The sequence below is a fragment of the Lepisosteus platostomus genome, chromosome 20 (genome assembly GCF_059453375.1).
Source record: "Lepisosteus platostomus isolate fLepPlt1 chromosome 20, fLepPlt1.hap1, whole genome shotgun sequence".
Classification (NCBI taxonomy): domain Eukaryota; kingdom Metazoa; phylum Chordata; class Actinopteri; order Semionotiformes; family Lepisosteidae; genus Lepisosteus; species Lepisosteus platostomus.
The window spans coordinates 3836685-3852883 of NC_142630.1; the positions used below are offsets into that span (position 1 = coordinate 3836685).

The 16199-nt window shown below is 38.3% G+C and overlaps 1 protein-coding gene across 5 annotated transcripts in view; it reads left to right on the forward strand.

Annotated features, from left to right (window-relative positions):
* LOC148644289 (monocarboxylate transporter 13) overlaps positions 1 to 16199 on the forward strand; it is a 57754-nt gene that overhangs the window by 36434 nt on the left and 5121 nt on the right. For 2 of the 5 annotated variants that reach the window (XM_088613529.1, XM_088613530.1), the window contains 2 exons: positions 14104 to 14503; positions 15630 to 15773. In XM_088613529.1, coding sequence (XP_088469655.1) covers positions 14281 to 14503; positions 15630 to 15773 — 367 coding nt within the window. In that variant the 5' untranslated portion in view covers positions 14104 to 14280. Of the gene's footprint in view, positions 1 to 12051; positions 12364 to 13925; positions 14504 to 15629; positions 15774 to 16199 lie in introns of those variants that run through there. The other 3 variants (XM_088613531.1, XM_088613527.1, XM_088613526.1) reach the window with 3 other exon arrangements.

Here is a 16199-nt window from a genome sequence, read left to right on the forward strand (position 1 = left end):
ATAATCTCCTCGTTTTCGTTTGTTACAGTTAACATTATGTGCCAATCTAAACTTTTTTATTTTATTTATTTGCAACCTTAATTACTAATAATACATACCAAGACACCTGACTAGATGGTTAGCAGCTTATTTTTTACTGCGAACCAAAACAATCTACACTGCCTTCAGACTGGGGTAATAACAGAGCTCAGAGTTTTCTTCCCTCCATGCTTTTTTTTTACATTTATCTCTCTCACTCTTTCTGCTGCTGTGTTCTCATTTTGTAACCCACCCATTCACCCCATCTACGGTCTCCCAGTCACTCAGAGCTTCCAACCCAGGAACACGCTGTGGCGTGTTTTAAAAATCAGCCTGGAAGCTGTAAAAATATGTTTTCACATCTGGGCATCATGCGGGCTTTATGCTATATCCATCTTTTCCTTCTTTTTCTGAATATCCTGTTGAGCGTTATAAGCTTTGAAATCACACTTCAGCCTTTTTTGCTAATTGCTAAGCTTGGGGTATGAAGTAAAAACGGTCCAGTCTTTTAGTAAGATACGTCTTATTTTTAGAAACCGCACATTATCGGTTAATTATGCAAATCACACAGCTAGATACTGATTATTAAAGTCCCAGATGAAAAGCCCCAGATTTCTTGTATGCAGGGTCCCCTGGTATTTGGGATGGCTGCTCTGTGTTTTTTCTGATTTCTCTTTTCAATTCAAGGTCTGTCCATGCTTAACAACCCGACTTGTGGTTCTGAAATACTGTAACTGGTTTCTTGGTTAGAGTTTTTTTAATAAAATCCTCTGTCGATCTCAGTCAGTACTGCACTTTTCTACCAACAAGGCAAGCCAATGGCAACTTTGCAGATTTGCAAACTTTGCTCTATGCAAAGGTAAAAAGAAGCTAAAGACCCTCAAGCAGTTGGAAGATGGTGGGATCAGTATGGTTCACAGTAGCTTTTTCATACTGCAAGCCCTTCTATCTAATGTCCCACATGTTCCACAACTTGTGTTTTACCAAAAGAAGCCGTGAGAATAAGCAAATTTATTCTGTGCATTATATGGGTGGCAACGTCTCATAGCAGTTAGTGCTGCTGCCTTGAAAATTCAATGTTCTGGGCTCAAGTCTGTTTTTTGGTACCAGTGTCTGCGAAGGTTGCATGCTCTATCCTTTCATGGTGAATGTGATGTTTTCCAGGTGTTCTGGTCTGCTCCCTCGTCCCAACAACATGCAGGTTAGCTTTAATCGTCTGCTCTAATTTCTTTCTCAATTTTCTTAAAGCTCACCAATTTATTGTCTGCAAAAATACTACGTGGTATTCCAAGAAACGTTTGTTTTCTTCAGGCATTTCAAAAGCTATTTAACTACTGTACATGACAGTCCATAAATGAGACTAAAGTTCACTAGACAAGTTTATCTTTATCACATGAATCCAATTGACTGCAGACAAAAGAAAACTTCAGAAGATCTCCTGCTTTAAAAACAGTATAAGTCTCTCTTTATCTCTCAGTATAAGAAGTCATGGGAAGAAGAGATAACACTTAATTTCCCTGAGCTGGATTAAGAGTCAAGTCAATATATTGTAGAAAACAGGTAAGATTCTTTTCCTAATTTTCAATTTTAAGATCTTTGCAATCCTCTCAGTGATCCATGGTGTTGCAGGCTGCACATGGTTGCTGCTGTGGTTGTTGCGCCACATTGATACCAGCAGGTTGTAAAAAGAAGCCAAACCTTTCATAACCTAATCCAGTTGCTTTGGGCTGATACACATTTAATACTAAACACAACTCTTATATCTCTGTTTGGACATTATTTGTGTGAATGAGCAATTTATTTATACAATTACATTTTTGAGGCAACTTATAAAAGATCAATCTAATTGTAACAGCTTGCATTTGATCATTTTATCCTCCAGATTCAAAACAGTCTGTGTGAGGTAATAAGTTCAGGGCAATTTTTATGTTAAAAAGTATTATTTTATTTTGCCAAATGACCTTTTCTTCTTCAAATACCTCAAGTTCATTGTCTGTTGCAGATTTACCTGTTCCAGATGTCAACAGTAAGAAATCTATTTCACATTTCCAGAAATGTTTTGTGTCGCATTGCCTAATATTACCAGTTTACCAAAATATATCTCATTGAATCCGCTCATTCCTAAATTACTGACTGAACGGAGATAAGGCAGTGGATAAACCTGATTGCTTTTTTACTGTAAGCTTCTAGGATTTAGAACCAAAAAGGAGACATCCTAAAACGACCTTCTCTTGTTAGATACAGTCAGGACAACAGAATTGAACAAATTCTAAGTATAATATAAAAATATCATGATATAGCATAACAGCCTTACGCTGATTTTTATCAGTATCATTACAGTAATGTATGAATTACGTATTTCAGTAGTTCAGGAATTCATATTTCATAGTAGAGCATCAGAAAGAAAAACAGGACAGATTCTTTGGATTTTATACTAACCAGTTCTTGATACCTCATATCTGAGTTTATAGGAAAGGCATCAGTATAATACTGCACATTCTTAAGACTTTTAAAGCTGTGGTTAGCTTTTCTGCCGTGCAGTACTGGGGCCCAGAATTCAATTCCAGACCCGGGATGCTACAGTATCTGCGTGGAGTTTGCACTGTATGTTCTCCTCATGCTTTTAGGTTTCTTTTGGATCCTTTGGTTTCCTCTCAGAGTCCAAAAACATACAGGTATGTCAATTGGCTTCTGGGAAAATTGGCCCTGGTGTGAGTGTTAATGTGCCTGTTTGCCCTGTGATGGACTGGTGTCCCATCCAGAGCGTATCCTGCCTTGTACCTGTTGTTTGCCGAGATAGGCTGAAACCCAGTATTGCAAGAAGCATTTAGAAAATGTATGGATAATATTGCTTAAACAATATAAATACAGTGAACAATATAAATACAGTTTAAACATTATTTATAATGGGGGCCATTATCAATTCTAAATGTAATTAACATTACCAGATTAGTAATGATATTTTAAGAAACATTTGCATTTCAGAATAGAGCGTGCCACATTTCTTTCCCACAATTTCAAACAAGACCATTGATCATCTTCTTGACAGGCAAAAAAAAAAAAGAAAACAAATAAGGAAAGAAAAAAATATAATCAAAACAGGCAACTTCAATCAGGTACTACATCGATTTTTCCTCTCTGTCTTTACAGACTACGTGTATGTATTGGATTTTTAATAAATATGCAGAATATAAGGTTCCACTGCGCCTCTGGAGACATCTACACTAGGAAAAATAAGTACCTTCTCATTTCTTTTTGTCCCCCAAACCCGTCTGCTCTCTATGGGTGACGGAATGCCCCAATCTCAAGGATATCCGAGAGACACCTTCTCTAAACTCCTTCAAATCTAGACTGAAAACCTTCTTCAGAATAGCCTTTACTTCACCGGTCTGTTCTTTACCCCTCTGCTCCTGCTGTATTCAGTACCCCCCATCTACGGTCTCCTCTCATTGTGCATAGCTTGGGTATTTTTTATGCTTGTCGTCGTTCTGTAAAGCACTTTGAGAAGCCACCTTTAAAGATGCTATATAAAACAATAAATACAGTTTATTATAATTTATATTATAATGAAAGCATACAGTACTTTATTCCAGAATGTACCTAAAATAAATAATCCAAAACTGTTTCATCAGGATTTAAAAAATAAAAAAAACTTGAACTCCATTATACAGCTCTTCAAAGTTATCCTATACTATTTTGCTCCTCTTTCTAAATAAATTGCAGTTCTCCCTCAAAGCTAGTGTCCAGAGGTTTGTGACAATTAAAATGCAGGGATATGACTGGAGGAGCCCTGTCCTAAGAACAGAGGATTTATCCCCTTCTTCAGTCACTGCGGAATCATACCATTAGTGGAACCCTGAGACATACGATGTGGTTTTGATCTGATCTTTCAAAGGGATTTGAAAAAAAACATTGACGACGTGTGAATTAAAGATTTACTGTAAAGCAGAGGATAGGAGATAACCCCACAGACCTCTCACTTTGGCTGGGTAAAAAAGTAATTCCTAAATTCCTAATCCGTGGCAATCTGAAGATGTGATTGTCCCCAGACTGTTAAAACCATTCTGTCATTCTGGGAGATAGAATGTGAACAGACCCCAGGCTGAAATGCAGTAATATAATCATAGACCTGCATACTAAAATGCCATCTGGTCTGAGTGTGGGAATACTTAGTCTTAGTTTAAGTTATAGGAAGCTGCAAAAAAGGAACCCATTTATTTCAATCCCTGTAGTGTCTTTCATGTACTGTAGTGTGGTTCATTAATGGAATTAATTTTAGGTTTGCCTTTTTTAAGTTGAGACTCATCAGCTCTTTTTGTTGCTTGTTCGCCTGTTTTTTACTCAGTTACATCCGGAAAGCAGTATCACAGAGTTAAACTGGGATGCCACTGTTTTTATTGCCAGTGTGAATAGGCCCCAATAATGCGAAAAAGAGTGCTTACTGATGGTTTAGGCTTCAATCTGCTTGGCGTGAGGAATGACACCTGACCAAAAAGACAAGGAAGTTGAACCCTGCTCATCCACACCCAGGGCTGTGGGTAAACCTAGAGGCTGCGGTGCAGCGTGGGAAGGAGCAGGAGGGTTAATGTGACGAATGTTAAGAAACAGAGCTCTAGAGCAATCGTTCCCCACGCTGGTCCTGGGGTATCCCTGTGTGCCGGTTTTCACTCCAGCTGAGCTACGCGTCTCCAGTGCCGACTCATCACTTCAATGATCTGCTTGCTTGCTTAGGCTTTTATTTCACTTTGTTTTTCTTTGATCAGTCGTGAGTGTTAGAAACATGTGCCTGGAAGGGTGCTGTTTCCAACAACTTCAGCACACAGAACTTTACACAGTCCGTCCTCAACTGGCTTGTGCTTCTGAGTGGAACAGCTCTTCCTAGTGGATCACTTGATGATGAACACACACGGGTGGGAACGACACTGCAGCTGACACACCCATAACGAATGCTTTTCACAGAGGTCCGATTGGTTGGGTTAATCTACAATATGCCTGAATGCCGTTAATTCCTTAAACAAAGGGTGTGAAAGGTCCTCTAGGATGGAACATGGTTTACACAAGACTCTAACAAGGCTGTAACTGATTCAACAGATATGGGGTAGGCAGGACAGAAAGATCAGCACCAATGACTTTCTGACTAGTTTGAGAATACTACCCAATTTATTCTATTTGTAATTACTGAGCTGGACCATAGAGCTAATGTGCAAGGGACAACTTAAGGCAATGTTACTATGAAGGCTGTAATAATTCACACCACTAAAAACAAATTCATTTGATCAATTATGCTAAATCTATCAGCATATTGTGCATCTGAAGCTTTATAGAACTTAGAAATGCGAACCAACACGAGAACATCTCCACAGAAACAGTATGGATTCTGGCACAAGGAATCCCATACCTGTTTCTTATTCACAGAGTATGACACAGATAGATAGATCTCCATCGTTATTCCAAGAAGACTGATGTCCTCATTTGAATAATTCAGGTCACTTGTTTCATGCTGTGGCTTTCTCCAGTGTAATTCAACAGATGTATTGAGTTGAGTCCAAAAGGCCTACATAATCAAAGGGAAACATCAACAGTAGTGAGCTAGGCAGGATATTGATGTGAAGCTTCTGTTCATGGCCTTGACAGGGCCAACATTATGCATCACATCTGCCAGCAACTGTTTTATGGTACAAGAGGAGATTGAAAAAAAAAACTTTAAAAAATGGAACATGATAAAAAAGGCAGCACGTGCAATGAGTAAAAAAGTATTCCTGACTGGACTCCATTTTAAAAACTTGAGGCTGTATTACTCTGAATACAGCAGTACATTGATTATAACATACAGTAATTACAGATAGTAACAATGTACTCTTAACAATTGTAGGTCATACAATACTAATAAAAAATCTGACCGGATAATTGTGCAGAATTAAGAACGATCTTAATTCAGCTAATGTAATTCATCTGTTTACAAAGATACCTTGGAAAGAAAACTACCTCGCCACAGTTTACATTAATTTAACTGGAACTGTTTAGAACAAGAGTGATTCTCTGATTTGGTGCCTGTTTATGAAGCTCAGGCTGAAAATAAGATCAAGGTATGAATAAAACCCATTGGCAATAATGATATGTATTCAGATGGTTGTTATGTTTGCTTTATTTTTATGTTTTTCCAATTAAAAAATGTATTATTTTTCAGCAGCAATGTGTCTGATGTAATACACATGGATTTCAGTTTGTAAAAAGCTAAAACTGTCAGTGTGCTGTGATAGTGCTCATCTTTAGGTGAGGGGAGCAGACTCTAATTAACCCCAGAGGGTACTGTGTACCATATAAGGCAGTTATTTATAAATCATTTGTGAAAGACACACCAGGCCTATTTCCATTTTAAAATTCAGAGATGCATCTCTCTGTATATGTATATTTAATAAGAGCAACCTGTGAACTTTTATCAAAAAAATGTAAAGTTTTAAAAAATTGAGCAAGGCCTTTCATCTCTCTGTTATGCTATTTTTCCAGCGAAAAAATGTTAAAATTAAGCAGACAAAATAAAAAGTCTTTATTTACTGGCAGGCAGGCCTAGCTGTGAGCCATTCTTGAATGTCAGTGTTCTTAATTAAGTGCTGCATCTATTTGAATAACTTGAATAAGAAAAAAAACCTGTGTAAGACAATAAGTGATATAAGATGAATCTTTAAGTAAAATATAGTGAATAATAAATCCTTGGTGATGCTCCTTTAATATTTATAAGAATGTGCAGAGGAGTCAAAGTTAAAAAGTGGGGAAAAAAGCCTTATGAAATTAAAGGACTTTTTTGAAATGTACATTCTTGGTGGTATAAAGACTGTTCATGAAAAAGTATCAATTTCAGACTACAGGTCTTTAAGTATTACTGAATTATGGATGAGCACCAGCTACAAATAAATTAACAAAGCAGATGAAAATAAGGCACATCCAAGCACCATGAGAGAGTAGTTTTCCCAAAGTCAAAGTCTGAAGTATTTCTTTTTCTTCCTTCATGAACCTTACAAATTCCAGTGCCTTGATAAAGATTTATCATGTGGCTCATGAGAAAGCAGACACTTTGCACATGCAAAACTAAACTAAAACTTTTTTGCTGTGCTTAATTGTTTCTCATCTCCTAGACATAAATGCAGAACATGACTTTCGACCCAGTGTGCACTTCTCCTGACCAAAAAAAGGATCACCTGACTGCAGACATTTTTTTGAAGTAGCAGACAAATCAAAGGTCACTGCTTTAAACTCAGTTGATGCTTTCATAAATGTCAAAGAAAAAAATATGTAGAAGCTCTTAAGAGACCACAAGGGGCTTTCAGCTGGTCAGCAGAATGAAGTTTTTTCCATATAGATGACCTTTTAAGTGACTGGTTCAGTTCTAGCTTATAGGAGGGCGCTAGATAAAGGACTGTTTAAGTAATGGGCAAGGGGCAAGATATGGCTTTGGGAGAAAATCAAATCATATTTAATAGCTGTAAGTCAGAATTAATAGCTGTGCACAAATGTTCACAGTACTCTCCATATTTATAATAATTTTCAAAAAAATAAAACCAAAAACAACACAGATAAAAGAAAGGAGAGAAAGGTCTCCAGGAAACACTGAAAATTATCCCTAATAGTAATTAGAACTCTGTATGTTGTGTTTCCCACAGACACTTAACTGTGAAACAAACATCCCAGGGCCTCCCAAATGGCCTCAAGCTTGATCCAAAAATATCCATGTTTCTCGCCTCACTTCCCTTTCAATACTCAGTTTCCAGGATGACCATGACGTCACAACCAAACAGCACAGCCCATTTTACAGCTCTTCACAACAGCCTTAGCCAGAAATAAAACTGAGCTGAAGGATAGATTTACTCAATACTAAGAACATTAAGCTTATTAAACGTTAAGAGAAATAAATGAAAATTTCGGAATGTTAAAAAAGCCTTTGTTGATCTAAACCTATTATCCCGAGAAATGAGCGTGTGACGTTACTGTATAACAAAAGTCCAATGGGAAATTAATCCTGCAGGATATATTTGTTTCCGGTAAGACATTCATGTCAACAATCTAACTGTACATATATATAATAATGTCACTTGGAAGACATTATTTCACAAAACTGAATACAAACATCAGACTTTATAACTGTACGTGTGTGCATGTTTGTACAGTGATAGCTTTCAAAGATGAAAAAGAGATGCATTTACTACACAGGAGAATAAAAGAATAACATACATGAGCAAAATCCTTTCAAATCAGGTTTTATACTTCTTCCATTTAGATGACTGAATCTTCTTTTGAAATAAAGGGCTTATTTGTCAGCCAGGACAATCACTTTTCCTTTAAAGAAAAAAGCCAAGGGTAACTTTAACATATTCCACTAAAATATTAGGATTTAATTTCATCTTGCCTGACAGACAAGAACTAATATTGTGTGCTTGGCGTATGGATGTCATAGTGAGGTCAAAGGGCTCATTCAAGATGTAATCCTACTGATGTTTTGTCTTTAATTTGATGTATTACCACACAGAGACACTCCACCTCTAAACCTTACATATAACAATTTGATTTGTTGCCAAGTTTAATTTTTGTGTCTTGCTGGACAGAAAGCACTGGAATGTGACTGTTGCCATAAGGAAGATAATATTCCTTTCCTGGATTTCTTTTAGAGGATCATGAGCTTTCTGTGCTGTATAACGAAAGTACTTTACTGCCCCCCACACTCCCTCCAATGTAGAAAAAGAGGGCTGTCTCATTGAGATTCATGTTAGATGCACTGTCTTCTTCCAAATTAAATATATTTTCTCACTGAATAGCAAATAGCGCAATCAACAAAACCTGAACAGCTGCCACATTTACGTTTACTAAGCCCTTACAATCTTTATGTGACCTGTCCACCTTAAGGAACCTTATGGGTTGGGTTCATGACTGGTGACTGTGGAAAAAACAATTTCACTTCCGTTAGAGCAGAGCTGGGCTGGTTATCGCCTTGTACCGTTTAGCGTTACACTTCTTTCAGTCGAAGCCACCAAAAGCAAGGACATCTTTGCCCAACAACCACGTGATATGAATTTCTTCTTTCTCAGAGGGGAGACAAGTTGGGCATACTGTAGGTATGTTATTGTAGATTCTCTATGGAATGTGCTGATCACAAACACTGACATTGTAATCGGAGTACCTTCTTCCCTATCAAGAGGGAGCTTGGCTGAGGATCTACACTAGGTAGTGCTGGCGCTGCAGCCTGATAGAGAAGGTGATTGGCTATCACCAATATATGTAACACTGGGAAAGTAATAAAAAACATACATCCAATGTGTATAAAATATATAGAGTTTAGATTTTGATCAAATGTTTTTTTTTTCTCACTAGTTGGTCCTTTGTGATTGTCAGTGCTAAACCAGAGAGAGTTTTTTCTGACAAGAGATGTCAATCACCTCTGTAGTGAGAAAGCACAGGTGATGAGTCTGTTTAACCTGTTGAATGTGGAGCCCGGTGAAAATCAAGAAAGAAAATCGGTATGAGCGAGGCTGGACTGCGATCCAGGTGCCCATCCTCACAGGCAGCAGTGTCTAACATGGCAAGATTGCAGCCAAACAGAGTTTGTCAATAGGAGGTCACGTTCTGGGAGAGGGTAATTCACAATGCCTGTCCAAGATCGACATTTCATCATCCATCATCCATTTGGAGTGATTGATGACATCCTGACGGCACAGTGTTACATTATTCAAATCCTAGGAGCTCACATTCTGCCTTTCCCGCTGGCTCGTCCTGTTGAGACGACATTCCAGCACAGCAACACACATCCCCACACTGCTCGTGCAACAGTGGCTCTCTCACGAGATAAGAGTGAGAGAGTTACGCCTACTCATCCGGCTTTGAACACCGTGTCATGTTTCACAACATGTGTCATCTGGATCTTAAGGACAAGTGAACAGGCACCTGCTTGCCTCATCTCTACGAGACAAATGGGCCACAATCCCACAAGACAGCCCCTGCAACCTGGTGAGAACTGTACGTCACATATTTACAGCTTGTATTGCTGCACAAAACTACTAGCCTAAGACTTTCAGTCAGTCAAACCAGAGAGAGTTTTTTCTGACAAGAGATGTCAATCACCTTGTGGATGACAAATATTAATTAGCATTAGAGAAGTACATGTCATGTTTGTTCTTTAAAATGTCAGTGCACTTGTTAAAAGAAGATTTTGTCATTCTCTTGATGACTGCAAATTTGTTGCAGTTAGTGATAAGTATCCTATGCTGCTCAGTTTATATTGGGTTTAGATAGGTCCCCTAAGTTACATTGTCCATCTAAAGCCCCACTGCTCCCCCTAGTGAAAAAGTATTACTAATGCAGTCTCCCTATATTTCAGAATACTCTGAATACATTTTTTGAAAGTTCATAAAACTAAATTAAATTGCGTACAACCAAATATGTCAGAGCCAAGAGTTTCTGTATAGTTAAAAGTGTTGTTGAAAATATGGGAGTTAAAATGTATGCACTGATCTTTTGTAGGGATGTATTAACATAAGTATTCCATAGACATTTCAAACAAGACACTACTGTATGTCATCCAACAAAGAGAAAAGAAACTACACAGAAATACATAATTTTATAGAATGAAAGCACTTCTGCTCTAGGATGCATCAAAGGTCAACAGTACATTCAAGAACATAAGGATATAAATAAAATGTGCAAGTGTTGGGCTCATAGAAAGCCATGGCTATTTAAAATAAATAATTATTTTTTCTTTTCTTAGCAAATTCACCCTTGACCAGGAGAGAAATGTAACTACATGCATTATAATTCATTATATTGTGACACTTTTGTATGGCAATTTGCAAGAACTGCCTTCTGGAACAAGCAGGCAAAGGGCACCTCAAGGAAGAGTCTCTCCTAGGACTGCCCTGTGTCTGTCTAGGATGAGTTATAGCACAAAAAGAATTGCACAATACTGGCTTTCGGGTCAAGGCTGTCTAAAACTGACTCACACACAGTCCTACAATCATTCTGGGCTGACTGCTTCAAATACAGTGTGGAGTTTACTCACAACTTTTGGTAAAAAGAGAAAAAAGATGCATGTATAATATAATTATACTTATATAAAAGTAATTTATTCTTTCTGGTGGGTTACATTTTTTACAAACATCTTGTGAAATCAACACTTTCTTTACCTTGTTTTCTTTAAAACACCACAAGGGGGACCCCTTACCTACAGTACTTCTTTAACTTTGGCATTCAGAATCCCTTCCTGACAGAAAAAATACATCAGGTTGTAGGAATAAGATTGCGTTACAACAGCTGAGACAGTGTAGCATTGTTATTTAATATTTTTATGGCTCTTTTTCCAGGTACTCACTTATTTGTTGAATCAATCAACTGGCTTTTCCCTTTTTTGTTAACGTTAAAATAAATCAATGCAAAGCAAACCTGTTTAGCTTTTCCTGCTCCACATGCTAACCAATTTTAGGTGGTTTTCAGGCTTAACGTGAAAGATTAAACACTAAAGATGTGTAAATTCATAATAAGAAGGCCAGGCGTGAACTTTGTTAGGTGGTCAGTGTGTCACTCACTCGCTCAGTCCAGATTTTGTTTTCCAACACAAGAAAGTGTAACAGGAAGCAACAAGAAGCCTCCGTGATTAATGTTATAATATACTGTAGTTCAGTGCTCATGGTGTGCACTGACATTTTGAGTTCCCTGACAATCCATATAAATAAATGTACTCAAACAAAATTACATGAATCAGTTTACCTGAAACCTTGAAACTATGATTATTAGTGGGCACCATGTGCATACTGTAAAACTACACAAAATGACTGCTTTGTTAGTGTGATGAGGGATGTTTTGCTGTGAAGAGATGGACGAAACCGACTGACTAATGTTAATTGGAACAAATTACTGTATTTGTATGAATCACAAATATATATATATTAAAATAAAAATCCTGAACACATATACTTTTTGCTTGTAGCATAACACACTTTTTTAGCATTACTTTTTACTGTTTAGATTAATATGTATTTATTTTTAAAAAAAGTCAACTTCTATATCAGAACAATTTTACTCCCTTTGGGTTTGGATGCACAGCTGAAACAGACAGCAAAGCCTGATCGATTTTTTTAGCTTGTGTCAGGTGTTTCAGTCACTTGACACCTTAAAGCCCATCTTGCATTAAACACGTAGTGTGTTTTCCAATCCCCTTGCACTGCTGATGACCTTTGAATTCATGAAGACCATTAAACTTTCACCCACAAACAGAAACGTGGAAAACAGCGCTGATTTAATTCTGGAGGAAATCCCAGAGAAAGTACAACAATGGAAAGGATTTATTAAGAGAAAGCAATGCCGCAGGTAAATTAAATCTTATATAGTAATAACTACTGTATGGTCATATAATCAGCATCAGTTCCATTTTTCAATGCTATGAGAGAAAAGCTCTCATCATGCTGGGCTTGTGTTCTTGCTGCTGTGAGCTTATTTTAGCTTTTAAACAGTCATTGAAAGCTGTCGGTGATCTATACTTACACTCTGTAACTCTACCACTGCACATGATACATCAATGTTAACGTTCCAATGCCTCTTGAAGGGCTAAAGGAAATTAAAATTTCAAAGCAAAACCCTTTTTCAATACACGTTTTTAATGACAGGCGTGTGTTTGCTTCTTAAACTTTTTAGCAAACAGCAAATACGCAGGATCTTTCTGTTGGATCAAGCCTGTTATATGAACAGCATTGATATTAATGGCTTCAAAAGAGAGAAACCAGAAAATGCATTGCTTAAATTACACATACTGTACCTATAGTGAGCAGTTATTTCCACACCCTACCCTTTGTTTCAGAATATAACAATCATCATCCATGAAATACTCAGATCTTTATTTGTGCAGACATGGGAAATAAGGCAAATGAAAGTGTTGTTTTGCTTCATTCAATTTATTGCATCACTGCAAGGAAGGGAGGACTGTGGTCCCCATGTTGTCATTACTATATTACAAAAATATTCTGTTTAGTTTTTTTAGAGAATTAAATTTAAAAAGTGTACATTACATTTAATTCATACTTCAGTTTGTAACGGCATTAACACTATTTCTGTATGTAGCATTGTCATTATTTTCAGTTGCTAAATGTGCTCATATTTCTGAAGATCAGTCTAAAAAATGCATTCAACTACTTCAACCAAATTGAGTTGAAACAGACACAACCATTTATGCTTTACAATTATTGCAAACTCTGGAAGGATAGCATTTAACAATCAAAGTCTTTAAATTGAAATGTCTGAAATGTATCATGTATTTTAAGATGGCATCCTGTTTTCTCTTTTGTTGCAAAGAATTTTGACCCAAAGTATACACACTCGAATTGTGATTTAAATGGGTCTTGCACATTGACTCAGGATTCCTTCCTGGGTTTTAGGCTGACATATGTCCTTATATATCTGTATATGTCCTTGAGTGTTAATTTAAGAAAGCCATCTCCACAACAAGAATTCATTAATATGTAGTCAGTCGTTTATCTTAGTTACATTTTTAACAGACTAAGCAATTAAAATGATGACTATGCAAAAAAGAGTACTTACTCCTGTTTACTGGACAGAGTGGGCTAAAACTAGGTTTTGTCCTTCTGTCCTTCAGTTTCCTTAAATAAATATGAGGTATGCTCTAACTTATAAACCAAGAAAGATTGCACTGCTAGGCAGAGGATCTCTAAAAATGGAAAGAATATCAAAACAATAGCCACCACCATACTCAATCCTGTAAAGACATATCACTATAAAAACAGAAATCGGTGGCTAGAAATCACAAAAGTTACATTCAGCAGCCACTGCTTGAAACATTCCCTTTGGTCACACTGGCTTGCCTGTAGCAATGCACTGAAATTGTAATATACTGTATATATTTCTTACAATAACTACAGAGGTCTGCCTCATGAAAATGGACACCTCCACAGAAGCAGCAGAAGTGTCCAGATTTCCCCTGGTACAGTACATCAGTTAGTATCCATGAATATCCACCTTGTGTGTGGCCAGTGGAGCTTGGCCTTACACTGATGCACACGGGTGCACTGCTGAGAAGAGTGTGGTTGTGTTTTTCAGGGGGTTTAGGAGTGACTGCGTGACCTCCACTGTACATCAAGGCCTTCTGAAGCGTCAGGGCTCTGCTGTAAGCATGGGATAACCTGTCCTGAAACTGCAGAAAACGCACAGCGTCTTGACTTCAGCCTGAAGACGCTTTTCGGACGGGCAGGAAGCAGCCATCCCAGCGCGCAGTGAATGGAGGCCGTCCCGCAGACGAGGGTTGTGAGGCCCGTCGACCCCCCCGATGGGGGCTACGGGTGGTTCGTTCTTCTCTCCGCCTTCTTCGTTTTCGGCCTGACGTTTGGAGTCATCAAATCCTTTGGGGTGTTCTACGTGGAGATTCAAAAATACTTCTCCACCACTGCTACCAGCACCTCATGGATCACTTCCATTGCCGTGGCGACTGTCCACATTGCCGGTAAATATCTTTTCCCATCACCGGCGAACATGTGGACATGCGTTTTATTTCTATTCCTTTCGGAATTGCTGCCGGTACTGGTTCGGGAGGGAATAAGACATGTAGATCGTGCTCCTCCAGTCCGCTCCCCTGTTGAGCCATTTCCTGTTTGAGCAGCTGTAATCTCAGCTGGATTGGAGAAGTAATGCACCACTCACTGGCATCAATGCCTGGCAAGGAGCAGGAGCTGCTTTCTCCTGGAAGGCTGAGAGCCCTGGCAGACCACCCTCAGTTCTGCCTCAGTAGTTATCTGCCAGTAATGGTCCTGGATACTTAGTACTATCTATACATTTTCTAACCACTTAGTCCAAGGGCACAGCATTTGGATTGAGTTTCCTTGCTAGGAGCATGAACAGTAGAGCAGACATGTGAAACCATTCAGGTTCAATGGGGGAAAACTGTGCCTGGATAACTTGTCCTCACTGGAGCTCAAGTTTCCTGATACTTTCCTCCTTGATATAAACAAGTAATAAAGCTGAAATACAAGACTTAGGGGAATCCTCTATTTAATTACAATGTTCACTCTATTTCCAGCAAGTTTCTCCCTTTGCAATCCTTACTTCACTGTTTCACTTTGAAATGTGAATACTGACATTTGAATATACTGTATATATTTTTATATTTAAATAATTTGAATTAATACTGTTTTTTAAATTGTATTTTAAATTATAGCTGGAACATATACAAGTACCTAGTGCCAACAGGAAAAATAAAGTTCTAAATTTTTGCAATAATTTCAAATTCTATAGATTTTTGATATATGAAATCACAAAATAAGCAGCTGTAGAACCCAACTCATATGTTTACTGTATATTGCAGACTGCTGCAATGAAAAGATTATTTCGAAACTGGTGTAAGAATCTCTCAGGCCACGAGAGTGAGCCCCTTCTCAGTCAGGAGATCCCCTTGAGAAATCTCCCTCAGAGGTCCTCTATTCTAAATTTACAAAGGGAACGGAGATGCAGAGCAGCAGAGTAAATCTTTCTGGAACGGCGAACGAGAACAGCCTGAATCAGTGGTGGGAAGTGGGATGCCTCACGCACACAGGGGGGCGCCGAGTCACGCTGCTCTCCTCTGTCCTGCCCAGCTCCCCTGGGCGCGGCGCTGAGCGTGCGCTTCGGGCACCGCGCGGTGGTCACGGCAGGGGGAGCGCTGGCTGCGCTCGGGATGATTGCGGGCGCCTTCGCACAGGACCTCGTCCACCTCTACGGGGCCGTGGGCTTCCTCTCAGGTCAGCGGACAGCTCTCGGTGGATGCTGAATATCTGAACTCATAAGCCTGGCATGTTTAGTGGAGCCCAGAATTATCTTCCGGTTTTGCAAATGCCAATTAACTCCTTTTTTAAAGCAGTTGTTGTTCTTCACATTTTATATAAAGATACCTTTATTAAGTTAATTTATTCAGTACTACAGCTATCTGCACCCCTATATATTTCCCAGTCTTCCTAATAGTATGCATACTATCATGTACGATACTATTGCATATTATAATATGCTTTGCAATGTGCAAGATATACAGACCCTTTGGGGAACAGATATCTGGTGTTTTAACATACAGTATGGAATCTACTCCGGAATATGGAATGTAAATATGTAAATAAGGACTTTACTAGCCAAGAGACAACTTAGAAGCCAGAAAAACTATCAGAGTATCAGGA